The sequence below is a fragment of the Cornus florida genome, unplaced genomic scaffold (genome assembly GCF_030987335.1).
Source record: "Cornus florida cultivar Cherokee Brave unplaced genomic scaffold, ASM3098733v1 CherokeeBrave_3.0.0_Hap2_Chr11, whole genome shotgun sequence".
In the NCBI taxonomy this organism is placed as follows: domain Eukaryota; kingdom Viridiplantae; phylum Streptophyta; class Magnoliopsida; order Cornales; family Cornaceae; genus Cornus; species Cornus florida.
Genome location: NW_026775581.1, coordinates 82,437,512 through 82,465,371, shown reverse-complemented (window position 1 = coordinate 82,465,371; position 27,860 = coordinate 82,437,512). Strand labels below are relative to the sequence as shown.

Below are 27,860 nucleotides of genomic sequence, written 5' to 3'. Positions count from 1 at the left end.
TTTTGCATCAATACTAATAAAATCCTAAACTCTATCATACTCTTAAGAAATCTATTTACAAAATTATTCTTATATTTAAGTTTTATAATTATACTGTATTTCAATAAATATCTAAAAACAGTTCTTTACTTCTAAATATTACTGTATATCAATTATTAATAAAATTCTAAACTCTATCAACCACGTTAAGAAATTATATATGCATATTTATTCTTATATTTATGTTAAAAAATTTATATCAATTACGTACTAATGAAATTCTAAACTCTATTAGCTACATAATTATTATTTTTATTATATATTTGTTCACGTGCACGTGTGTTTTATTCTAGAATATTGGAGTCATTCTATATCCTTATAAATAGTAGAAGGTTTTAGAATAGTAAATAGTCTTGATGTAACTAAAAATATTTTATTAATTAAAATTTTAAATTAAATTCATCTTATCACAAATTAAAATACTGATTCAGTACAATTTGATCTAAATATTTTATTAATTAAAATTTTGATCCTAACATTGGTGAAGAAATACATGTTAGTGTGTCTTGAGGGACATGAAAGTAACACATATCACTTGGTGACCATTTCAATAATCAATTTGTTAAAATAATAATGCTTGGATTTCCAAAATAAAAAACAAATTAAAATAATAACAACTTCTTTATTTTTCAGACTTTAAATTTGATACTTCTAAATGTTCGTAGTAGAATATTGCTGAAATTAACTACATTGTAATATGATCATCATATCAACAAAATTTAAAAATATTATAATAATCTAATTTTTTTAATAAACATAAAATAAAATATTATTACTTTTTGGGCCCTGATTACAAAATTAGCTTTATTTATGTGCCATCAACAAATAACACTCTTTTTATTACATATTTAGATTTGTAAATAAAAATGTTCAATAACAAAAAATATTTATATCAATATATATACTTATGTAAAAAGTTTCCAATATATATATATATATATATATATATATATATAGATATTTCAATTTATAATTAATTAGTATATAAAAATACTTTATGAATCTTAGTTCTTAACTGAATTAAAGAACATAGTTTTCTCTAAATCAAATATTAATTTTATGGTTGCAAGTTTAAACTATTAGTTTTTTTTTTTTCTCAGTTAATGAAACATTATTTATTAATATAATTACTAATACAATCCTGCGATACAACATTATAAGCCAACGTTTAACAAGAATTGTATTAGTTGTTCTGAAAACAGACCTAAGAGCAATTTTAAAATTCTTAACTTTTAAGAAGTGTTAATTTTTCATAGTTATGATATTGGTTTGAATATAACTCTTTATTTGTCTTGTAAATATATATTAAAACTAGAACAAAATTATTTTATGACACTAATAAAATTATATTAAAACTAGATTTGGGAGATTAAATATCAGTATTTAATTATAGCATTATTTGAAAGTACATATCCTTCGTATTATTGCTAACTTCTAGACCTGTCAATAAAGCGGATCCTAATCCGGATCCGATCCGAATCCGATCCGATTAGTCGGATATGGATTAAACAAAAAATCCGATAATCCGGTTACGATTCGAATCCGATAATCCGTTAACTTAACAAATCGGATATGGATTATGCTGATCCGATTGAAATTATATATATATAATTATTTATCAATAATTTTACACATATATATATCAATACTCCTATTAGAATTGTACTAGAGGCAACTCAAAAATTCAAAATAATAACAATATCATATATAAATATTGTAGTGTTCTCATCCATATGCTAATAAATCTCTTAGTACACGTATTAATAAAATCATACTCTTTATAATTATATATATTAGTAAATATTAATTTAATCTGATTTCGAATCCGATCCGATCCGAGTCCGAGCTAAATAGGATATGGATTGGGACATTCAGTCCGAGAATTCGTTAGTAATCCGAATCCGATAATTCGTTTGCTTAACAAATAGGATATGGATTTGATCGATCCGATCCGAATCCGATCCATTGACAGGTCTACTAACTTCTATAGTAAAAGTTTCATAAGACATCATTCTTGAAATATGGATTAAAATAAAATAACAACTCCTTTAGTAAAGGTCATCCAAGTGGGTTGAACAAAACAGATTTCCATAGCCAAATTCAATGGTAAAAAGTTGGTTTCAACATAGATTCCATAGTCAAATTCTAAGGCTGTTAAACGATGTGAACAAATATTTCACAACTCTCTAGAAGATGATTTGACCAAAGTTTAATCTCATGTACAAACATTACTAGTGTAATAAGGGATATTTGTTTCATATCGAATTCGGATGGAAATGTGATTGGGTATGAATGAGTAGGTATATAATATTACTTACCAACTTGAGTTTTTGGTTAAATAAGCAAACGCCTACCTGTTACAATTGGTATAAGAGGCAGAATCAATTCTTGATCCGATGTCACGCTTAGCCTCCGGTTCGGAGGGCATTGCGAGTTTGGGTGTGAGAGAATGTAATAAGGGTTATTTGTCTCATATCGGATCTAGATGAAAAAATGGATGGGTATACAGCACTACCCAACAGTTTAAACGCTCACCTGTTACAACTAGTATGTCATTCCTATCAAATTTATGCCTTAAATTTCGAGTTTTATTGATCTTGAAATTGGTGAATACACATGGTATTAGGCTGTATTTATTTTGAGTCTCGTTTTTCGAGCACCCATGTAAGTTGGACTAGCATTGGCTTAAACAGATGAGGGGGAATGGATTGGTGGATTCTGCTTGTTAAGAGCTTGTTCATTGAGAGTTTGAGCACATTTTTCGCATAAGAAAACAATTGAGCTTGGATTGTTAGGTTCGTGAGTTGTGTCCATGGCATGGATGTCACTTTCTTTGAATATATTTCATATTTCTTTTCTCTGAAAATGATAAAAATAATTTTAAACTATCACTATGTTGGACGGAAAGACATTGGGTGAGTTGGGCATGTCATGTCATTAGTATGTCTAGCCGGAGGAATATTCGTCATTTAATGAAATTGATCCCACCTGCACATGTAAGCAAAAAACTGTGATACCCCCTAATTTTGGAACACGGATTGATCAAGTCCGCGCACAAAATCAAGGGATATCAAAACAATTTAAGTATTTAACAAGCACAGAATACAAAGATGAATAATAAAGAATAAATAAACCGCTGAAGAAAACTAATAAATAAATATTACTTAATGATTCTCCAACAATTACAATTCGGAAATCCCATAACTCAAGGACCCCTTAAAACATTATCCAATAATCCAATACTATTTAAAAGTACACAAGATGAATAGACGAATGACAGTCTCCCAGCTGCGGATCCCCAACCTCGAGACTGGAACCTCTAATAACCTGAAAAATAAATCGTGGGTTAAACCCTACGAGCAAGTTCACTCTACCAGGCCTCTGAAAACCAATAAGCAGATCATCTCTGATCAAAACCAAACCTAATAAAGTTTTAACTTTAATAAAGCACGATATACATGTCTATATATAATTATATATACTATACTAATCACATCCATTAATAGGTTTATTAAATTTCCATACCTATTAAATAATTATTAAAATAATATTCATACCTAGACCAATCTACCATTTCATTTTATAAAAACTCCTTTGACCTTAATCCCATCCTAGTCAGTTGTTTAATCATTTAAACAACAAATTATAATAAAAGAAATACTCTATTTAATCCCAACCCGATAATGATTTTAATTGTTTAAATCACATATCCAAAATCCAAGTTTTGACAAATCATCCACGTCTTCCCCAATATTATTTTATTAATGTAAAATAATACACTAACCAGTAAGTACTAAACTATTCTTATTTAAGAATATCTAACCCTAATCTAATCCATACATACAACAACCATAGATGATATTTTAATCATCTAACACATAACAACGTAATTATGCTTTGGCAAATCAACCATGCCATTGTAAATATTTTTATTTATATATTGGCAATTCAACCATGCCTCCATAAGTATATTTATTTATACATTGGCAATTCAACCATGCCTCCGTGTATGTATATTTATACATTGGCAATTCAACCATGCCTCCACAGGTATATTTATTCATACATTTAATTAGCAATTCATCCATACTTTCCATATATGTATTCTATTCATACAAATATTTAGGTAATATATTTAATCATTTGACAATTCATCCATGCCCACACTTTAACCATGAATTAACTTTAAAATTAACAATACGCTAAATCATACATAGCCATCACATGCATATTATACGCATATCATTAATTTAACAACCAGCCTATTAAGATATGCCAAATAAGAATGATAATATTAATCATCTTAAATGATTTTTATATATATATACCTACACATATGTTATTTAATGTATATATGTGTTTAACACCTTCTTTAATAATCCTTGATTATTTAAAATCAATATACATACATACATACATATATATATATATTCATCCTTCCATACAACTCATAGACAAATTAAACTATATATACACATATATAAATAATTATATATATATATATATATATATATATATATATACACTTCCTTCCATAACAAATTATTAATTTATTATATTTACACAAATTAGTGCAACTAAATATGTCAGAAATAGTTTCCTTTAAATACTCCATATTGGTTTAAATAGTTTTCCGACACTTTCTCATTAAAACATAAATATCTCCTAGTAGGATGGGAATCTGATAATGAAATTGGTACCATTGGAAAGAAGACGAAAAATCCTTGAATTTGAGCTCAAGAATGACCCAATTTCGATTTAAAATGACTAAGTTATGACCGTTTTAATTTCTAGTGTCGAATTAGGCCAACATAGTTTCCCACGCGCGCCCACGTGCTTACTATGCACTTGCACGCGCTGGATTCAAGCCTCCTTGTGTGCTGGTATTGGCTAAGCTCTTTCAGCTACCGTGAGCTCACCACACTGAATCCATCACTTCCTTTATGCCGCATCCAATGGTCATAAATGAGTGCGCAAATGAACACGCTCACACTAGATTATTTTCTATTAACTATAATAGATCTAAGGTCCAGATCAGCGAGTGCACCATCTTCTCATGGTCTGCAATACACCAAATAATCCCATAGTTGACCAGACCACTTCTATGGTCCAGATACACATGCGCACCAAAGTTTTATGCGCCGCGATGCACCATATCAATTCACATAAGTTTAATTAATCAAATGGCCCTAATTGGCGTATACACCCTATTATCCTACACCGCGCCGCACTGGATCAATTCTTTATTGTGACAGTTACCTAGTATATATATATATATATATATATATATATATATATATATATCCTAACAAATAATAGGAAAATAAATCCTAATAAATTCCTAAAAATATCAGAAAAATTCCAGAAAATTACAGAACAATTCTAGAAAATAAAGAAACCATAATTAACTCTCTTGGGTCACAAATCCACCTATAGATTGATTTTAAAATATACATAACACCTATATATATCAATTAAAATCCAATAATCTAAAAATCAAATATAATAGTTTATACTTTTTAATTATTTCGATCTAACCATAATTTTTAAACAAATAAATTTAATTAAAGCCTTGATACTCAAGGTGAAATCCTTATGAGTTCTAAGAGGAAAGTTAGAGAAAACTCGCCTGAAGGTTTCGAAACGAAACCGACGCTTTAAGCTTTAATTATCTCTTCAAATTCCGACGTCCTCCTTTTCAGATCCGACCTCCTCCTTGTCAGCCCTTCTTCTTCCTCTCTCTCTGACTGTTTTATTTTTCTAACGTGTAAAACCTTTAACCCTAAAGCCTTATGTGTATTTTTATACACCTTAAATTCCAAATCCTATTCCAACTAGTATTATGAATTAAAATAATAACTTTTAAATAATTTATATCTATAAACATATATTATATATAAATATATATTCCTTCCATAATTAACTCATTAGTTAATTAAATCATATATACTTATAAATATCAATAAATATATATCTATATATATATCTTTCCATAACAATTATTAATTAATTATATTTATATATAATTATATATATATATATATATATATATATATATATATATAAATATAATTGATACAAAAGTGATCATTTAAATAATTAAATAATTACGGGCCTTCATTAATTAACCCAATAAGGTTTCATACAAGCCCAAGACCACGTCTTTTGGTCCAACTTTCCTTAAACCCAATCCAATTAATTTAAATAAATAAGATAATTAATTAAATACTGAAATTAAAATAACTAATTACATAAAGCACATAAACAAACAAGAATTTACAACTAAGTCACACAATACCAATAAAATCAACACACCAATAATTCAATCAATAATCAACCACGCAAACAATCAATCATCATACATAATCACGAAATATAACTTAATTAAAATAAGATAATTAATCTAGCACTCAATAAAATAAAATAAATCATTGAAGAATAAAATAAAATAATTAGTCCTAATTAATTAGTCCTTTAAAAATATCGGGGTATTACAAAAACTGAAAAAAGCATATACATTTCCGACATAATTACTTAGTTATCCAATGTTAATTTGCTGGGAACATATAATAATTTGTCCTAAAAATTATTTTTAACAAATTTAGTGGTGCATGTTCATTGAATGAGTGTATCAATGAAATAATAGCCAGAGTCACCTAATACTCGTGTGAGACACACAAAATTTGGTCCACTTGGTCCTAATCAAAATGGTTACATTGATGATGCAATTGGTCCGTTTATCCAAACCCTTGGACCTCATATGGGCCAGCATCATGGGCTAGAAACAGATTAGGCCCAGTCCAAGATCCAATCATGTGTAATATATATATATATATAGAGAGAGAGAGATGTATAAATCCGTGTGTTGCTGGTGGGTGCACATTTATGGTTGGACCTGAAATTGCCCCTTTTCTAAAATTTATACAAGACAAATGATCTCCAACAATAGAAATTAAGATATCAACAGAAATTATAATAAAATAAGTAAAAAAGAACTGGGATGGATATGAGAGACACGCAGTCACAGTCTTAAAGTGTCTCCTTACGAATAAGTGCATGCGGACCATTACTGTTATAAAATACAACCCATATTCGTCAGTAATCTTCTATAGGCACATTTACATAAGGACAATGTTTTGGTGAAGTTGCCCCAAATTCAATATGAAAATACTCTTCAATTATTATAATATCTCAAGAATCAAGGAAGATGAATGAGATAGAGATAGGTTCTTTAAAAGTAGGCTCACAGACTCACATAACTCAAGAGTGTCTTACACAAAGTATAGTACTCAAGTAGTCATTATTTAGGCACTTACAACATGTAACGTTTATATGTCATTATTAATTTATTATAGAAATTAAAATGATGTAATGATAGGAATAAATATAATAATATTTATGATTTATAATAATGATACTTGAATAATAATATCTTTATTTTTATTTAAAAAATTTCAACAAAAAAATACTTTCAGAATCCAAGTCAAACACCAGAAAATAAAGCGGAAAAAAAATTACTCGCATGTAAAATATTTTACAAAATAAATATATATATATATATATATATATATATATATATATATATATATAATTTGAATTGTTTGGACCATTTCAATTTTGGAATCACACAATTCACTCATACTTGAGTGGAGTGAAATAGTATGGGGGTATTAAAGACTTTCCTAAGGAGCATCTTCTTTCTTTGTTATGTTGCTATATTTAATTGTCACTTTAATATGTGGTTCTTTTGCATGCACATACTAAAATTAAAATAAACATACTTGTCATACATGATCAAAAGAAATATAGCATCTTTATAGGCAGAGTATTTTTTGATGCCATTTTGTTAGTATTTCATTACAAGTTTTAGGTGGGGTTTTTTTTTAATCCTATTTATGTGTATTTATGTGTTGTGTTAGGATTATAGATAATAGAATATAATTTAGGTAAATAAAACTTTAAAAATAAAATCAAATTTTGTTAAGAAGCAACATCATCATCGTTCTTACCTTTATTTATATGATGAGTTCGACACGTGAATTTTCTTTTTTTATTCTTTTTTATTATACATTATGTCTTCTTCTAAATTTAATTTTTAATTACTTCATTCACGTGACCTTTGATCAATTATTTCATTTCGCGGAAGCTGTGATTAATCAGAGTCTATTTATTTTCTGGACTCCAGCACATTGTGATGATGATGTGATAAGGAGACACTGGCCTAAAATATTATAGGCCAGTTTGACAAATTTTTAGTGAAAGCACCCTGGCTTTAGTCAAAGCAGTTCCAAGAGGTAATTCAACATTGTTTGGCTTTAGTCCTTGTTTGTATGTACATGGAAAATGATGAGAATAAATCGCAAAAATTGATTAGAATCAACTGAGAGGTATGCTTAACTGCAACACGATATAAGAGGAATAACTTAAAATATAGACTCTAGGGTTGTGATTATTTTTTGCCAAACAAAGTGTGAAAAGACAGAAATTTGCCACAATTGAGTGATGCTGAAAGCTGACACTTCAACCTTCTTGTATTTATCTATGCAAGAATTTTCCATTCATCCAAACAGGTCTGATGCTTTTCAATTTTGACTTCTTTTTGTTTGTTCAAAATTGGGTATTATTATAATCTCCTTTTTTTCTTTTCTTTATTATTATTCTAAGTTTCCATGAAGGTAATTTGTTGCAATTTTGTTAAAGAAATATGAACATTGCCAATGTAATTTTTTTTGGTATACACATTTCTTACAGAATTATTTGTATTACAAAAAAGTCTATCCTTAGATCTGATATATATATTTTTGTTTAAATAGATTAAAAATAAGAAGAAGAAGTCATTTAGCCATACAAGTAGGAGGGACAAATTGTGACAACCTGCGAACAAGACTCAAATACGATACAAGTTAAGCGGGTTTAAGTTAACCTTAATTAGTTTGAGTCGTAAATGGTTTGACATTATTAATCTATTTAATTAATAGTATCGTGTTCGAATTGAGGAGTGTAACCCGTTTAACTATATGTATTATAAACGTGTTGATACCTTTCTTCTTTTTTCTTTTTTCTTCTTCTTCTTCTATTTTCTTTCTATTTTTTTAGTTGAACATTTCTATTTGAGTTATATAATAAGTTAAGAACTATCTAAATTATAATTTACCCTAGTGGAATAGAGACTATTTAAATATTTCTGTTTGATTTCTATAAAAATTTAATTAAACGCATGACTTATATAGATCATTAGTTAAATGTGTAGTGAGTTTAATAAATAGATTGTGTTAAGAGTTAAGGATCCAAGCAAGATTATTAAACTTGGAGTTACACGAAAACGGCTGTAATAGGCGAATTGTCACCTTATGTAACATTGTTAAAAAAATAGAGCAACTTGTTAGCATTGTTGATATGATTCAATAATAAAATTATTTGTACATTTGTGATTTTATATTTTTTTAATACTTTTATATTCAATCACATAATTGCAGTCAGTGAGGTAAGTCTGTCCAGTAAAATGGACCACACACATTAATCTTTGCAGCTTACCCGACCCAAGAAAGGTTTCTCTCCACACCGCAAAAAAATTCCCTCTCTTACTTTCTCGACAGCCAATCCAACCTTCACACTCCGATGTTCTAGTCCATAGCAGTAGGTGCATCGTTCAAGCGATTATGTTTCACTTCCTGTTGATGAATTCAGTTGATACTAGTGATTGCAATCTATGGATTGGGGTTCCAACCACCTCTAGCCGACTCATTTATTTCTTTCTCATTCCTGCCTCCGGGAAGATAACCGGCGACCTAATCTCCGACGAGGTCACCACCGGTCGGATCATGGATATACCGCCTTTGAGAAAGTCCAAGAAATTTTCCGACTGGGAATCCCAACAGAGGATGAAGATTAGGGTTTTGAAAAGGAGGTTGGGTAGCAAGAACTAGTATGGAGATTGGAGAGAGAATTTCTTACTTGAGACCTTATTCTAAAACTCATTTGATTCATTTTTATATTATATAATTTTTGTGTAGTTGTATGAGAGATGTGTTAATTTTTTATTGTGCTAAGTCAGCTAGTAAGTCAGCAAGTATTGTTGTTCAAAATATTCCTTGTCAAATATTGTTGACCTAAAAATTAAAGATATATATAGATTGTTAGTAAGAAATAAAGTTGTCCAATACAATGCTAAAAGGGTTGTCAATTTTTAAGGCGGGGTTCTTAGATCTGGCATATATATATATATATATATATATATATATATTTAAAAAATCATAAAAAATTTCACCAAATAGGATTTAGTTTGCAAAACAAGAATTACAGACCTTGATTAAAAAAAGTAGACAAAAATCGAACCTCTTTCTCAATGGGTTTGGTGAAGAGTTTCTCGGCCATTGATGTCAAGAAGGAAGAGAGTAGAGGTCGCCTCTGCCATGGATTAGTTAATTTAGAAAAAAATTACAGAGAATTACAGAGCTTGATTAGTTGATTTAGAAAAAAAATTAAATCAAAATCCATACATACAAGTTAGCAATTGCACAGAGAGAGAGGGGGGCAAGCTTGAGAGTTGAGAGCCAACAATTGAAGCTTGCGAACAGCGAAGCTGAACTGAAACAGCAAGAGGGGGCAATTTCAGAGCTGAGAACGAGCATAGAGATAGAGGCGATTGGGGAGGCTAAAATGATTTGCCCTAAAAATATATATGGCTATTTGGGAGGCTGAAATGATTTGCCCTATATATATATATATATATATATATATATATATAAATTTCCTAAAAAGAAAAAAGAATTATATAAAAAAATTTTATATAATAATATAATCAAATATATAAATTTATACATATATATATATATATATATATATATTTTTTTTGGTCCTTTTTTTACCAGATATTTTAGATTTTTGATTCTTTATAATTAAGTTTAATTTTAGTTTCCTTCTAATCTACAACTTAATTTGGAATGTGCCTAATATTAACATTACTGATGCAAATATGAATGGTGGGAATGGTAGTTGAAAAAGAATTGTGATTGTATTAAAAAATAGCATTTTCATTATTGGAGCAGAATTATTTTCATCATTGAAATAGAATTGTTAAAATATAATATTTTGACACTGTAAAACTGTCAAAATATAGATTGGATATCCGAATTTGACGTTTTAACATTAGAGATGCTTTTAGCATCTAAGTAAGCCAAAAATGCTATTTGATAGCAACGGAAAAATACAAGACTAAGACTTGCATAATTTACTCCATAAGTTTGATATTAGATGAGATTTTGTACCTTGGTCATGTGGTGTGTATAGATTGTTCAGTGCAATACATTATTGTAGTGCAATATGTACATAAAAAAATATTATTGTTATAGAAGCGATGTCACGTGGTTGAATTTCTACTCCCGAAGCAAAGTCCATTAGCATCTCCAAATGACAATACCACTACTGTAATAACTTTGTAAAAAATATATATATATATGATTAGTACTACAACACAAATTGTTACGGCTGAGGATCCACCTGTGAAGTAAAGTCAACTAGCATCTCCAAATGACAATACCACTACTGTAATAAACTTATAAAAAGTACATTTTTTTATAGGATTAGGACAACTACAACACGAATTGTTACGGCAGAGGATCCACTCGTGAAGTAATTCCATTAGCATCTGGGTAAGTAAAAGATGCTTTTTGATAGTATAGGATAAAAACATGACATACACACACACACACACACACACACACCCAATCCATAAGTTTGATGTTAAATTAATTCTAACATGTGATAAAGAGAGAGAGACATTTCAACTTGTGAATTTCAAGTGAATTGCTCTGTCCACAAGCCTTCCATCTCACGCAGAGTTGATCACTTCAAGACCTCACTCTGAGAGAGAGACAGAGATGGCCATTCCGACTTGTGCATTTCATGCGAATTGCTGTGTCCAGAGGCCTTCCATCTCACACAGAGTTGATCACTTCAAGACCTCTCTCTTCTCTGTTTTCAAGGTTATTATATCTCTCACTCTCTTTATATATATATATATATATATATATCTTTCTCTGTGGTATGATGCAAGCCCACTAAAATGCGTAGCTTTTAATTCACGTTTCAACAAGTTAAATCTTCACTAACGCAAGTACGCAGATTTTTATAAGCTAATGTCCAAACTTAATTATTAGAGTTGCCTACTTTACAGCCATATTTGGACATGTAAAACCATATTCTCTAAATTAAATTATCAGAGTCTGCTAAAACAAATTCATTTCATGTTCAATTTCAATCTTATCTGCTTAATTTTAGCTTCATTGTGGCACATTCTCTCTCTCTCACTCTCACTCTCGTTTGTTTCTTTGTTTGTTTGTTCTGTTTTGTTTTGTTGATAATGACAATAAATTAAGCTAGCTTTATCAAACTAGCAACATACCGGAACTAGAGCCATGTTAAACTGAAAACAATGTAATTTTTTTTTACAAGTGCATACCTGATATACTTTTGGTTACAATGAGCAGCCATTAATGAAAGAGTTGCAGCAAGATCCTCTGCAAATCAGTGTTTCTGAAATCATTAAGAACACATCTGTGACGTTGTTAGATGCCTTTGCTGATTTGGTGTTCGAATTCAATGATCAACCATTGCTCCCATCTCAGGTACCATTGTAATGCACTAATCTTTCATGCTAATGCAAATTAAATACAAAGAGAAGGTAATTTTGATTGATTAGTTGTTAATTATATCTACCTACTTACAGAGTAACTTTGCTCCGGTTGAAGAGTTGGGAAAAGCTGTTCTTGTTACCAACATTGAAGGGAGGATTCCAGATGATTTTCCAGAGGGTGTTTACTTAAGAAATGGTACATGATATCCTTTAAACGTCATAGTTTAACATGCAAAATTGTTATTTTCCATAACTAGTAGGATATGGTAAATTTTAATCTTCAAACTATTTGGATTATTACTTTTTGATTGCTTGTTTGAAAAGTGTTATGAAAACACAATTGTGAAGGCATATAATGAATTGACTAGGAGGTAACTAATCATTTGATGGAAAAATAAAATAAAAAATTTAACATGAGCTAACATCGATATTGAATATATACAAAATCTAGCAATTGTAACCTACCCCTAGTGGCATTATATAGTGGGCTAAATATTTAAATTACAATTGGCTGGAATGTAATTAGTGTAACTTTACGATAAGTGTAACCTATAAAGCAATTCTTTCGGCCTTTTGTTCCATCTTATCATGACAGAGTCCTTTTGGATTTAGTGTTGCTCTCTAACTCGTCATTTAATGATGCCCAATTGTTGGCAGTAAAAGTGCCAAACAAGGAGGCATTTTTTTATTATAAATCACAAAAAATTATCAGTAAATGAATGTTATTATTTGAATTTACAGAACACAATGATGAAAAGGGAGGCAACTTTGTTCGTGAGGCAGAAAGAAAGCATAAAAAAATGATAGAAAAATGAAATACATGAATTTGCTAGGAGGTGAACTAAAAAAAATGATGATAAATAAATTAACATGGGCGAACATCGATTTTGATATATACAATTTCTAAACCGACCTGCTATTTTAAAACAAATTGGCTGGAATATAATTATTCTAAGTTTCGGTTAAGTTTGTCCTACATAAGAAGTGTCGGATTTTTTTTCCATTTGATCATGACAAAGTTCTTTTCAATTCACTTAGAAAATATAAATGAATTTGTTGTTATGGTGACAGAACACGAACCGTTAGTATGGCTCTCTATCTCATGATTTGTTGATGCCCAATTTTTTGCTGTAAACAAGGCCACCCTTTTGATTATGAATTCCAAATAATGACAATAAATTATTTATAAATTTGCAGCGCAAGTTAAAATGTTAACTTGTGAATTGTACTGTATTTGCAGGCGCAAACCCTCTTTTTGAAGGACTAAAATCAACCATTTCTATGTTTGGAAGATCAAGTCACACTTGGGTGGAAGGAGAAGGAATGCTTCATGCTTTGTATTTTAATAACGATAGCAGTGGAAGCTGGACTGTCTTCTATAACAACAAACATGTTCATACCGAGACATTCAAGTTAGAAAGACAAAGAAATGAACCATCTTTTCTTCCAGCAATAGAAGGGGATGCACTGGCTATTTTGTCAGCTCATCTGCTAAATATGGTGAGCAGTTTCTCCCAATAATGTCTAGCCTTATTCGAATTAAACAATGGCATATATATATATATATATATATATATTTTATTTGACCCTGTAGTCGTCTTTGATTCTAAACAAGTATAATGTGCAGTCTGCAGAAACAATATTTGGCCAAATATCTGTAATTTGGACAGACTAACGACATTTGCCAAGTTTTGGCAAAAAACAAAAAACCCTGCTATTTATTTTAAATATATATATATATATATGTTTCAGGCTATGCTATATTCTACCAAAGATAAGTTAAGTACATAGAAATGGAAATTTAAGACATTCCATACTCTATTATTTATTCTGGAATATTTCAGCTAAGATTTGTCAAAGTAAACAAAGACTTTAGCAACACCAATGTTTTAATGCATTCGGGGAAGTTATACGCAGTTGCTGAGAATGATTTGCCTCAAGAGATAGACATCCTTACACTGGAAACTTTAGGCAATTGGGATGTCAATGGAGCTTGGAATCGACCATTCACTGCCCACCCGAAGGTACTTAATTCAGTAAGCTATACAATAATATTGTACCTTTGATTTGAAATCAAACAACTTAATGATTTTGCTATTCTACGTGCAGAAAGCTCCAGGTACTGGGGAGATGGTCTTAATGGGGGTTGATGCGAAGAAACCTTACTTTGAATTGGGAGTGATTTCAGGTATATTCTTATGGTGTTTTAGTGAAAGAGAAACATTTTCAAACAAGATCAAAGAGACCCACTCTGTAACACTTGTTTACATTCTAATGTCTTTTGATTTCCTCTCTCTTTTTCAGCTGACGGAAAGAAATTAGTACATAAAGTGGATCTCAAATTCAACAGGTGTACCCTTTGCCATGACATAGGTGTTACACAGAGGTAAATTAATAATCCCGTGTCTTTGCCTCTGGAGATTTCCATCAATTTTAATTCAACTTATTTAGTATGGTTTTATGGTTGGAAGGTATAATGTGATCATAGATTTTACACTAACTATAGACATAAACCGACTCATTAAAGGAGGCCCGTGAGTACATGTTCTTGAAATCCTTTCTAGAAGAACTTTAAAATAAGGTTTCAATATATTGCTTGAAATGTTCACACTAATATGCAGATTGATGAGGTATGATAAGGAAGGGTACGCAAGGATTGGGGTAATGCCTCGTTACGGCAATGCAGAATCAGTTCAGTGGTTTGAGGTGGAACCAAGTTGTGTACTTCACATTCTCAACTGTTATGACGATGGTGATGAGGTAAATGGCAAGAACAGTACACAGTACAAATTATCTTTTTTTGAGCAGTCCATCATACCTTTGAATAGAAGAATTCGAACCAATAATTAATTCACATTTTGAAAATTGTTTTTATGATGAAGAAAAGGTTGTAGTGTTGGGATTTAGAGCTCGTGGATCAATCATACCAGGACCTGATCTTGGTTTGAACAAATTTGAGTGGTTTTCGAGAGGTTTTAAGCCTGTAAGTTCAGTTGGAGTGACAAAAGACGGATTATTCTTTTGTCGTTGTTGTGAATGGAGATTAAATATGCTAAATGGAGAGGTCAAGGAAAGTATCTCACCGGAACCGAATTTTCCATGGATATGCCTATGATTAATGAAAATTTTACGGGTGTTGAAAACAAATATGGTTACACTCAGGTTGCTGACTGTAGTGCAAGCTCTGCCTCAGGTAATTAAGAAACAATAACCTTTGAGAAAAACCCTATTACTCTTATAATTTAAATTATGAATTGCTTGACTTAAAATAGTCTGTTGATTGGATAGTTTAGGCATGGCCAAGTATGGTGGACTAGCCAAGCTTTACTTGGGAGATCCAGAGCACCGATTTTATCAGGTAATAGATTTCTTGCTCATTTTTAATTTTTTTCTACCATGTTCCTGCATGTTTGATTGTGCTAAACACTTTGACATGTGATGCAGGGAAAGAGACAACACGAAAACTTCATAAAGGTTGAATATCATAAATTTGAGAAGAACACTTCCTACTTTGGAGCTACGTTTGTCCCTAAATGTGGAGGTTCCGAGGAAGACGATAGTTGGATCATCTCTTTTGTTCAGAATGAAGATACTGGTATATCTCAGGTAATTCATTCTTATCATCAACAAATATTGTTGTTTTTAACTTTTCATGTTAATCTAGATTTATATTGATCTACAACATTTCTTGCAGGTTTATATAATTGATACAAAGAACTTTAATAGTGAGCCAGTTGCCCAAATTATGCTTCCATGTAGAGTGCCAGATGGTTTCCATGGAGCTTTCATGTCAATGCCCTTTCAACAATAATAGGATCAGAAGCTCTTTGTTTTTTTTTTTTGGTGTTAAATGGGTGAGCTTTTATAAATAAATAGAGAAAAATACTGTACAACAAAGACCACAAAGCAACACGAGCTATTACAAGATCAAAATCAAAAAAGGGAAGAAGCCAAAGCCAACTGTCAAAACAATTAGACAAAATCAACTTGGTAACCTTAGGAACTTGAACTCAAAGCCAGGAATCAGCAGAGCCACTGACAGCACCCATAGACAATAAAAGGACGATAAACAAAGCATCCACATTCAGTTGGTAGCTGGACTGTAAAAGAGCAAATGAATATGCTGCCAAAGAGAAACAACACAACCTTACTGAAGTAGTTGATGTAGATCCTCCATTGTGTCAATTCTTTAAAGTCTTCACTCCAACATAGCTTGATTGGGGCACCTCCTTAAGGTAAATGAAAATGACGTCCTAGGGAAACCTCACAACCTTAGTGAAATAACTGTTGAAGATCCTCCATTGTGCCAATTCTCCTTAAGTCTTCACTCCTTCTTAACTTGATTGAGCAAGTCTTGTCTTAACACAATTTCTGATTGCTCTGATGAGGATGTGAGGAGCGGATGACTTGTTCCTGAATGCCCTTGAGTTCCTTTCCTGCCAAATGAAATAAATTGCAGCTGACAGAAGTAACTTGTGAGTGGTAAAGTCACTATGTTTCCAGAACTTTGAGCACCAATCAATCAGATAAGTCCAGCATTTTGGCAATATATAGAAACCTGCAACATTTTGAATGAAGTTCCAAATGGCTCTGCTATATCTACATTTAAAGAAGAGATGGTCCAATGATTCCCAATTAGCCAAACATAGAAAGCATGTATTTGTTCTATGTTTATTTCTCATGGGTTTTGAGTCCAATGTGAAGAGCCTATTCTTAATGGCCATCCAAACTATATGACCATGCTTTGGGATATGATGCTTAAACCAAATAATGTGGTGCCATGCAGACAAGAAATAAGGGGGAGTGAAGTATCCCATGGTGAGCTTGTGAGAGTAGTTTTGCTGAGCACTTGGTAACCATTGGATCAGGTTTGCTGTTGGTGATGGTGTGACTATGCTGTTGAGCTGAGAAATGAAAGATTGAGAATGGCAAAAAAGGATTTTGTTGAAAAGATGGAGGGATCATCCACTGAAAATTAGAAATTAGGCTATCAACTTTGACTTGGCAGTCCAGTTGAAGAATTTCCACTTCAGTGAGATTCAGTTGAGATGAGATAGGTCCATTAAGGAGCTAGTAATCAATCCAAAGACTTGTATTCAGACCTGAGCCAACTCTGTGCCTAATTAAACCCTTTGCCATGCCTTTTAGCTTTAATAGCCTTCTCTAGAACCCAGAGCTTAAAGTAGAAGGTTTGACAGTCCAAAAACTTCTATTCTTTATGAGGTATCTGTAAATCCAAGCAACCCATAAGGAGTCCTTCTTAGCACACAACTTCCAAATGTGTTTGAGGCTTGAAACCCTATTTGTTAACCATAAATTTTAGGCCTACAAATAGCTGTCCAAGCTACCTTTGCCCCTCCCTTCCTCAATTCAATTCTAAACCAGTAGAAGCTTCTGATTATTTGGTTGATTTGGTCGATCACTTTTTGTGGCAGTATAAAAGCTTGTGTCCAATAGGCTTGGATGGAGTAGAGTATGGATCTAATCAACACTGCCCTACCAGCATAAGATAAAAATCTTGAAGTCCACATTGTAATTCTTTTTGTGATTCTATTCACCAAAGTTTGGCAATCAGTTGCATTAATAGCTGAAGAAGATAGGGGTAAACCAAGATAAGTAATTGGCAGGCTTCCAACCTCAAACTGAAGGAGAGATAAAATGCTTGCCCTAGTTTGTGAATCCACCCCAGCAAAGAACACTTAACTCTTTAAGCAATTAATTGACAGTCCAGAAATTTATAAAAATTTGTTCAAGGCTGAGAAAAGCACCTCAACTAAAGAGAAATTACTATAGGAGAAAAGAAGAATGTCATCTGCAAATGCAAGATGAGTAATGTCCAATTTACTGCACCTCCAATGGTATTTAAATAAGGGATTTCAAGAGATGGACTTTATAATGGCTAGTGAAAGAACTTCCATTGCCAAGACAAACAACAATGGTGAAATTGGATCCCCTTGTCTAATGCCTCTTCTATCTTTGAAAAACCCAAAAAGTTCACCATTCATTGAAATAGAATAAGAGGGGGTTACGATACATTGTTCAATCCAGTGTATAGGCTGATTGGGAAAGCCAAAAAGATGCAGTGAGTCAAGAATAAACTGCCAGTGTAATGAATCAAAGGCTTTTTTCAAATCAATCTTGAGTGTACAGCATGGTGAATGGGATGATTTGTGATATCCATTAAGAAGTTCATGTGCAATCAAAATATTGTCTGAAATTTGTTTGTCTTTAATAAATGCATTCTGTGAGGGGGAGATAAGGAAGGGAAGAACAAAACTTAGCTTTGTGGCTATTAGCTTAGATATGCATTTATAAAGGAGGTTACAATATGAAATTGGTCTGAAATCGTTTACAGTGGAGGGGTTTGGTTTTTTAGGTACAAGGGCTATGTAAGAACTGTTAATGTCAGAGAGCATTCTTCCTGAAATGAAAAAATCCTTGATTGCAGTAGTCACATCAAGTCCAATAATAGGCCAGCATAAGGTCTATTAAATTTTGTCAGTTGTAAGGCAGGATCATGATCCTGATGTTAAATTGAAAAGAATATTTTCCTACACTTGCTATTATAATTTTATTTTATATGAATAAGAATTGAACCGTTTACACAACTCCTCTTATAGGTGAGTAGTTCACTAGGTCTCTCCAATAGCACGCATACATTATGTTTAAATTTGAACTAAATCTCTTCTAATTTCAAATCAAAAGAATCAATTCGATACTTCCAAATAAAACAAATATATGTATAATAGGATAAATTATAAGAAAACTGAAAAGAGATATGTATGTCTCTCTAAGAGCACAAATTATCATATGATCAGTAATACTATCAATATAAGAAATAAAGTTAAATAAAAAAATTATTGTAACATAATATAATCACATATTATAAATAATTAAAATCATAATAAATAAATAAATAATTACAATAACTTATTTTTATTAGAATATCATTAACATCAATTTTTATTAGTTAATGAGAGCTAAACTCCGAAGGAGCAAAGTGGGTATGTGTTAGTTTCTTGTAAATGATCAAAAAAGAAAAAGAAAAGAAAAGAAAAGAAAAAACTAAACTATTTAAATATATAGGAGTAATGACACAAAACAGACTTAATAATATAGTCTGATTCTGAGAATGTGTTACCTCATATTGAGGTATTCCAAAATGATTTCCCTCAGATGCCTGAGTTAAACAGAATTGTCTATGATAAGAATATCCACTCTAATACGGCCCCTGCTCCGAGTCGATATTACTATCCAAGACCCACACCTCAAGATATCTTGTATGAAGAAGATTATTTCCATACACAGAAATCTTTTCATGGAAAGACCATTTATGAATGGAACATAGATGGCAAGTCTGATTATCAGATTTACGAGGTTATTCATCAAATGTTGATGTATAGCCAAGTTTGTAAAATCAACAACAATACTGACCCGACCATCGCTAAGTTTGTCGTTGCTGGTTTTACAGGAATCCTTAAAGGATGGTGGGATAATGTTCTCACTGACATTCAGAAAGCTGAAATCTTTTCTGCAACCAAGATTGTTAAAGATGAAGCCACTCAACAGACAGGACCTGCTCCTGATGCGGTTTACACTCTCATTACCACTATTATCCAACATTTTGTTGGCCCAGAAGGTGCTAATAGTGAACGGAGTCGTGAGCTTCTACAGAATCTACGATGTCCATCTTTAACTCATTTTAGGTGGTATAAAGATGTTTTCCTGGCCAAGGTTCTCCAACTCAATGATGCAAATCATGAGCATTGGAAGGCAAAATTTGTGGATGGCTTACCCACCTTTTTTGCTGAAAGAATCAGGAAAAAGCTTAGAGATATAAATAATGGTATCTCTATCCCTTACAGGAACTATACCTATGGTGGATTAGTCAACATTGTAATCCAGGAAGGTCTAGCTCTCTGTAATGATCTGAAGTTACAATCCCAGTTAAAAGCACAAAGATTAACTGGTAGAAAGGAAGTAGGTGAATTTTGTGATCAATTTGCCTACCAGACTCCCTTATCTTATCCTAAACCTAGGAAAAGAAATAAGGTTGAAAAACCTTATAAAAGGAAGTATTCCAAAAGAAAGAATTATTCAAAGGAAAAGGATAATTCTAGACAGTATATTAAGCCTAAAAGGAAATATATTCCGAAAGCAAAGGGTAAAGGAAAGCCCAAAGCTGAGGCTAAATGTTTCAAATGTGGACGTATCGGCCACTATGCAAACAAATGCAGAACTAAGGAGAAACTCAGTAGCCTTCAAATCGAAGAGGAACTAAGACTTCAATTAAGTAAATTGTTACTTAATACTAGTTCTTCTGAATCAGAATCATCAGGTGATTATGGGGATGTTGTCATGGAATTACAGTCTTCTTCTTCTTCTGAAGCAGAGATTGAAAACCCTCAATGTTCTTGTAATCCCTCTCATGATGATTATTATAAGGCAATTGTTGAGATGAATGGGTTAAGCTTAAATGTTTTAACTTCTACTCAACAATCCTTATTGGATCTTATATTTGATATTCTGATACCAATCTTTTATTATATATATGATATTTATTCTATATATATATATATATATATATATATATATATATATGCAGGATCGATATATGAACAACTTTAAACAAGAATTGAAAACTTACAGAAAACTTTCTTTATTGAAACTTCCAAGCTAATACAGAGAAATATTACAAAAGAGAGAAGAGAAAATTGAAAGGTACATTGAAGGGAAACTTTGCCTCTATTTATGCATAAAATGGACTTGAAATTAACATTTTGAAGTCCGCATAGTGCATGGGAGCGTGTGCTGGAATAATGCAGTCGGTTGGCCCACCACTAAGTGCTGTCGCCTTATCTGATGGAAAGTAGCCATCTGATGAAGGACATACTGTAGAACCAAAGACTTTTGGGTAAAGTTCTTTTGGCTACTTCTGTCGGTAGGATAAGAAGAATCTTTACTTTTTGGGTAGATGTGGATTCATCTTGTCCTTCAAGTGTTCGGTGAGAGAGTCCCAATAGTCTGCTACTGTAGGCTCATCTTCAGAATTAAGATCTTCATTGGGATCCTGTGCATAACCTGCTAGACAGGAAAATTGGTTTCCGTCTTGACTGGTCTGGCTAGAGACTGATGCCATGGATGCATCATCTCGTACTGTAGGGGTGGAGGACTCAAAAGATTTCACAAATTTGGTCCTCATAAAATCCATGCATTTAACCATTAAATCAGCTTCGGTAATTAATGGTTGTTGTTTTCTGATCATATCTTTAACAAGATCAAATGGGTTAAAGATTTCAGGTTCTGGAATAGTTAACTTTGGAATCTTATCCATGTATTCCATTGTTTTCTTTCTGATCTGATGGAGGAGGGCTTGGATAGGTTCTTGAGTCATGCCTGACCACCATCTGTAATAAAAGATCCTTTGAAGGACCGGTAACTTGTCAGTGGTATAACCACATTGGAAATCCCATTTCCAAATCCAAGGGATTCCAAATTCAGTAAAGAACAATAGGGTGGATATCCCTACAGGAATATTATCCTGTCCCCGTAATTGAGGATGAAATTGTTGCCATGACAAATATAATTGACTGATTGATTCGGGCAACATATCCAGATCAGGGCCAAATATAGCCCACCAGGGTATAACCCAGTTTGGGAAATCAGCCTTAACTGATTGAGGACATATCTTGAAGAACCAAGAATGCCTATGCTTCTGATTTTGATAAAAGAACGAATATGTCCAAGCTGAGATATAATCCCAATAATTGTAACTGTGACCATAGGATATTTTCCTTGGCAAATTGGGATTTAATCCCCAGTCACTAGGCCGTATAAGCCTCTTAAAGATAGCTTTACTATAAGTAAGAGGACTATCTTTGGAATTCGGAAATTGCTTCGTGTGGCTTATCTCCACAGAGGAAGTTTCAGTAAGAATGACTTCATAGATATATCTATGGCGACCATCCGGTGCAGCATATTGTTGAGTTTGGAAATATCTGGATTTTACTTCCCAAGGATCTGGCATCCATTGCTCATCTTGAGAATCCAGTATCAATACTGTTTGAATATACCTTTGATTAGGTATCTATGGAGTTTCTTGTTGAAGAACCTCTTTCATGGTTGGTTTCTGTTGGTTTTGCTGGGTACTGCTGCTTCCTTTAGAAGGAGTTTTTAGCAGATCAGCAACATGCTCCAAATATGGAAACTGATCATCAGTGAGTGGTATAACCACTTTGGCCTTAGCCTTGTTTTTGCCATGAGCCTTTGTAGTATTACTCCGGCCCTGCCCATGGGGGGGCTGATTCATGAACCCTGCAAAAATTCACGAGTTAGAAAATCAGGTAAAGAATTAGAACTGCCTTTAATATATTCAATAGAAAAATCAAAAGCAGATAAATCAGCTTGCCAACCAGCAAATATCTGTTTGGAAACTAAATTCTTTACATCTTTTTCCAGTACTTGTTTAGCAGCACTACAATCAATGCGTAACAAGAATTTCTGATTGATTAAATCATCTTGGAATTTATAAATGCATTTAACCAAAGAAAGAATTTCCTTTTTTATGGTTGAATAATTTAATTGTGCATTTTTCCAAGTTCCTGAAGTGAAGCGAACAAGCTCCTCTGTTCCTGTGTTCGGATTTTTCTGTTTAAGAATACCACCGTATCCGATATTGGAGGCATCTGTTTCCACAATTTTGAACCATGAAGAATTAGCCAGAGCTAAGCAAGGAATTTGTTTGGCTCTGAGCTTAATCTTCTGGACTGCCTTGGTGTGTTCCAAAGTCCATGGGGAAGGAGATTTCCTTAATCTGGTGTACAAAATTGCTGTGTCCTGTGCAAGATCTCTGTAGTGATTGCGAATATAATTCAAGCTACCCAGAAATCTTTGAAGTTGAGTTTTATCCTTTATTTCATCGGGAAATTTAGAAGCAAACTCAATACTGTGATTAATAGGCCTGATTTTTCCATCACAAATTTCATGACCAAGAAATCTGACCTTAGTTAAAAACAGTTTTAGTTTAGGAGCAGAAACTACTAAACCACTTCGGTAAATGATATCTTTGAAAATTTTCAAATGTTTATAATGCTGATCGATTGATGTTGAAAATATGAGAATATCATCAATATAAACAATAGAAAATTTAGTAAAAGGATTAAATATGTCATTCAAAATATGTTGAAATTCTGAAGGGGCATTTTTTAATCCAAATGGCATTACTGTCCATTCATACTGTCCAAAAGGTACGCAAAAAGCTGTTTTGTACCTGTCTTCTTCTGCAATCTGTACCTGGTAATATCCAGATTTAAGATCAAATTTAGAAAAGATTACAGCAGATTGTAATCTATCTAAAAGATCTTTGATGTTGGGAATTGGGTATCGGATCCAACTTAAAGCAAGATTGAGTGGCCGATAATCAATAACCAATCGAGGAATTCCTCGTTCTTTTTCAGCATTTTTATTGACATAAAAAGCTCTGCAACTCCAGGGGGAGTAGCTAGTAGTGACAAGCTTCTTAGCCATTAAAGAGCTGATTTCAGTGTTACATAATTCCAAGTAGTCAGCTTTCATGTGGCTGGGACTAGCTTTAGAAGGAATCATGCGATCGGTAAATCCCTTTTCATAGGGTAAAGAAACAATATGCTTCTTTCTGGCCCAAAAAGCATTAGGAATCTCACTACAGATTTCCTTTAGAAAGTTTTGTCGTAGGGACTCAATTTTCTGTTGCTCAGTGGGTTGGACCAATCTGTGATTAATTGCTAAGGAGAATACCTCATTTTACAAATAATTCAGTTGATTTTCCTTAAAGATAATGTTATCTTTAAGAGTATTGATATGCTTATTTACTGGTGGGGTCAAGAACTGGAAAGTAATTGACTGGCCCTGTAAATTAGAGCATATTCCATGAGAATCAATTTTCTCAATTGGCATAATCAAAGCTAGAAAGGGAGTGCCCAAAATAACTTGTTGTGCCATGTTTCTGATGAGTAAGAAAGTAGATGGTAGACAAATACCTTCTTTACAAATAAAAACATGATTAAGTTTATACTTAATCTGCATCTTACCTCCACTTGCACTGGTAAGACCTTGAGTGGTTTTCTCAAAATATTGAGTAGGAACTAATCCTTCCTGTATGCAGTTCATGTCTGCACCACTATCAACTAAGGCGATTGCATTAGTGATTGTGTACTCCTGATTAATTACCAAATTGATAGAGATATACCATTTTTGGTAAGTAACTTGATTCAAGAGTTGGAGATAATTAGGACCTTCTGAATGAGGGACTTCATCTTTGGATGATGAAGTTGGAATCGCAGATTTTGCTTTTAAAAGAGTAATCTCCAAATCCATCTTAGTCTGGCTAGACTTTAATTGACGAATTTCTTCTTTTAAAAGATTAATCTCCATTCTGAGATCAGGGAGATTAGCAGGACGAGAATTTTGTCCTTGGCATTCTAATCTGCTTAGAACTTCTTTCATGCTGTAATGATTCTCTGCTCGCAGAAAATCTGGATTATCCATATCCTCATTAGGTCGTGCCAGAGCAGAACCTATTTCAAAGACTTTCATCTTGATTTGAGGATCCTGGATATGATCTATAAGATCCAATAAGGATTGTTGAGTAGAAGTTAAAACATTTAAGCTTAACCCATTCATCTCAACAATTGCCTTATAATAATCATCATGAGAGGGATTACAAGAACATTGAGGGTTTTCAATCTCTGCTTCAGAAGAAGAAGAAGACTGTAATTCCATGACAACATCCCCATAATCACCTGATGATTCTGATTCAGAAGAACTAGTATTAAGTAACAATTTACTTAATTGAAGTCTCAGTTCCTCTTCGATTTGAAGGCTACTGAGTTTCTCCTTAGTTCTGCATTTGTTTGCATAGTGGCCGATACGTCCACATTTGAAACATTTAGCCTCAGCTTTGGGCTTTCCTTTACCATTTGCTTTCGGAATATATTTCCTTTTAGGCTTAATATACTGTCTAGAATTATCCTTTTCCTTTGAATAATTCTTTCTTTTGGAATACTTCCTTTTATAAGGTTTTTCAACCTTATTTCTTTTCCTAGGTTTAGGATAAGATAAGGGAGTCTGGTAGGCAAATTGATCACAAAATTCACCTACTTCCTTTCTACCAGTTAATCTTTGTGCTTTTAACTGGGATTGTAACTTCAGATCATTACAGAGAGCTAGACCTTCCTGGATTACAATGTTGACTAATCCACCATAGGTATAGTTCCTGTAAGGGATAGAGATACCATTATTCATATCTCTAAGCTTTTTCCTGATTCTTTCAGCAAAAAAGGTGGCTAAGCCATCCACAAATTTTGCCTTCCAATGCTCATGATTTGCATCATTGAGTTGGAGAACCTTGGCCAGGAAAACATCTTTATACCACCTAAAATGAGTTAAAGATGGACATCGTAGATTCTGTAGAAGCTCACGACTCCGTTCACTATTAGCACCTTCTGGGCCAACAAAATGTTGGATAATAGTGGTAATGAGAGTGTAAACCGCATCAGGAGCAGGTCCTGTCTGTTGAGTGGCTTCATCTTTAACAATCTTGGTTGCAGAAAAGATTTCAGCTTTCTGAATGTCAGTGAGAACATTATCCCACCATCCTTTAAGGATTCCTGTAAAACCAGCAACGACAAACTTAGCGATGGTCGGGTCAGTATTGTTGTTGATTTTACAAACTTGGCTATACATCAACATTTGATGAATAACCTCGTAAATCTGATAATCAGACTTGCCATCTATGTTCCATTCATAAATGGTCTTTCCATGAAAAGATTTCTGTGTATGGAAATAATCTTCTTCATACAAGATATCTTGAGGTGTGGGTCTTGGATAGTAATATCGACTCGGAGCAGGGGCCGTATTAGAGTAGATATTCTTATCATAGACAATTCTGATATGATCTGATACCAATCTTTTATATATTATATATATATATGATATTTATTCTATATTTATATATATATATATGCAGGATCGATATATGAACAACTTTAAACAAGAATTGAAAACTTACAGAAAACTTTCTTTATTGAAACTTCCAAGCAAATACAGAGAAATATTACAAAAGAGAGAAGAGAAAATTGAAAGGTACATTGAAGGGAAACTTTGCCCTCTATTTATACATAAAATGGACTTGAAATTAACATTTTGAAGTCTGCATAGTGCATGGGATCGTGTGCTGGAATAATGCAGTCGGTTGGCCCACCACTAAGTGCTGTCGCCTTATCTGATGAAAAGTAGCCATCTGATGAAGGACATACTGTAGAACCAAAGACTTTTGGGTAAAGTTCTTTTGGCTGCTTCTGTCGGTAGGATAAGAAGAATCTTTACTTTTTGGGTGGATGTGGATTCATCTTGTCCTTCAACTGTTCGGTGAGAGAGTCCCAATAGTCTGCTACTGTAGGCTCATCTTCAGAATTAAGATCTTCATTGGGATCCTGTGCATAACCTGCTAGACAGGAAAATTGGTTTCCGTCTTGACTGGTCTGGCTAGAGACTGATGCCATGGATACATCATCTCGTACTGTAGGGGTGGAGGACTCAAAAGATTTCACAAATTTGGTCCTCATAAAATCCATGCATTTAACCATTAAATCAGCTTCGGTAATTAATGGTTGTTGTTTTCTGATCATATCTTTAACAAGATCAAATGGGTTAAAGATTTCAGGTTCTGGAATAGTTAACTTTGGAATCTTATCCATGTATTCCATTGTTTTCTTTCTGATCTGATGGAGGAGGGCTTGGATAGGTTCTTGAGTCATGCCTGACCACCATTTGTAATAAAAGATCCTTTGAAGGACCGGTAACTTGTCAGTGGTATAACCACATTGGAAATCCCATTTCCAAATCCAAGGGATTCCAAATTCAGTAAAGAACAATAGGGTGGATTTCCCTACAGGAATATTATCCTGTCCCCGTAATTGAGGATGAAATTGTTGCCATGACAAATATAATTGACTGATTGATTCGGGCAACATATCCAGATCAGGGCCAAATATAGCCCACCAGGGTATAACCCAGTTTGGGAAATCAGCCTTAACTGATTGAGGACATATCTTGAAGAACCAAGAATGCCTATGCTTCTGATTTTGATAAAAGAACGAATATGTCCAAGCTGAGATATAATCCCAATAATTGTAACTGTGACCATAGG

General features: G+C 32.7%; 1 protein-coding gene across 1 annotated transcript; it reads left to right on the top strand.

Annotated features, from left to right (window-relative positions):
* Positions 1 to 11,494: 11,494 nt before the first annotated feature.
* LOC132281413 (carotenoid 9,10(9',10')-cleavage dioxygenase 1-like) lies at positions 11,495 to 16,484 on the top strand. Its single transcript, XM_059783118.1, has 13 exons — positions 11,495 to 12,023; positions 12,528 to 12,665; positions 12,767 to 12,869; positions 13,914 to 14,173; positions 14,518 to 14,697; positions 14,783 to 14,861; positions 14,978 to 15,059; positions 15,295 to 15,433; positions 15,561 to 15,737; positions 15,850 to 15,866; positions 15,962 to 16,031; positions 16,118 to 16,279; positions 16,368 to 16,484. Exons 1-13 carry the CDS (start codon positions 11,919 to 11,921, stop codon positions 16,482 to 16,484), a joined length of 1,629 nt encoding a protein of 542 aa, XP_059639101.1. The 5' UTR covers positions 11,495 to 11,918.
* The last annotated feature ends 11,376 nt before the right edge of the window (positions 16,485 to 27,860 follow it).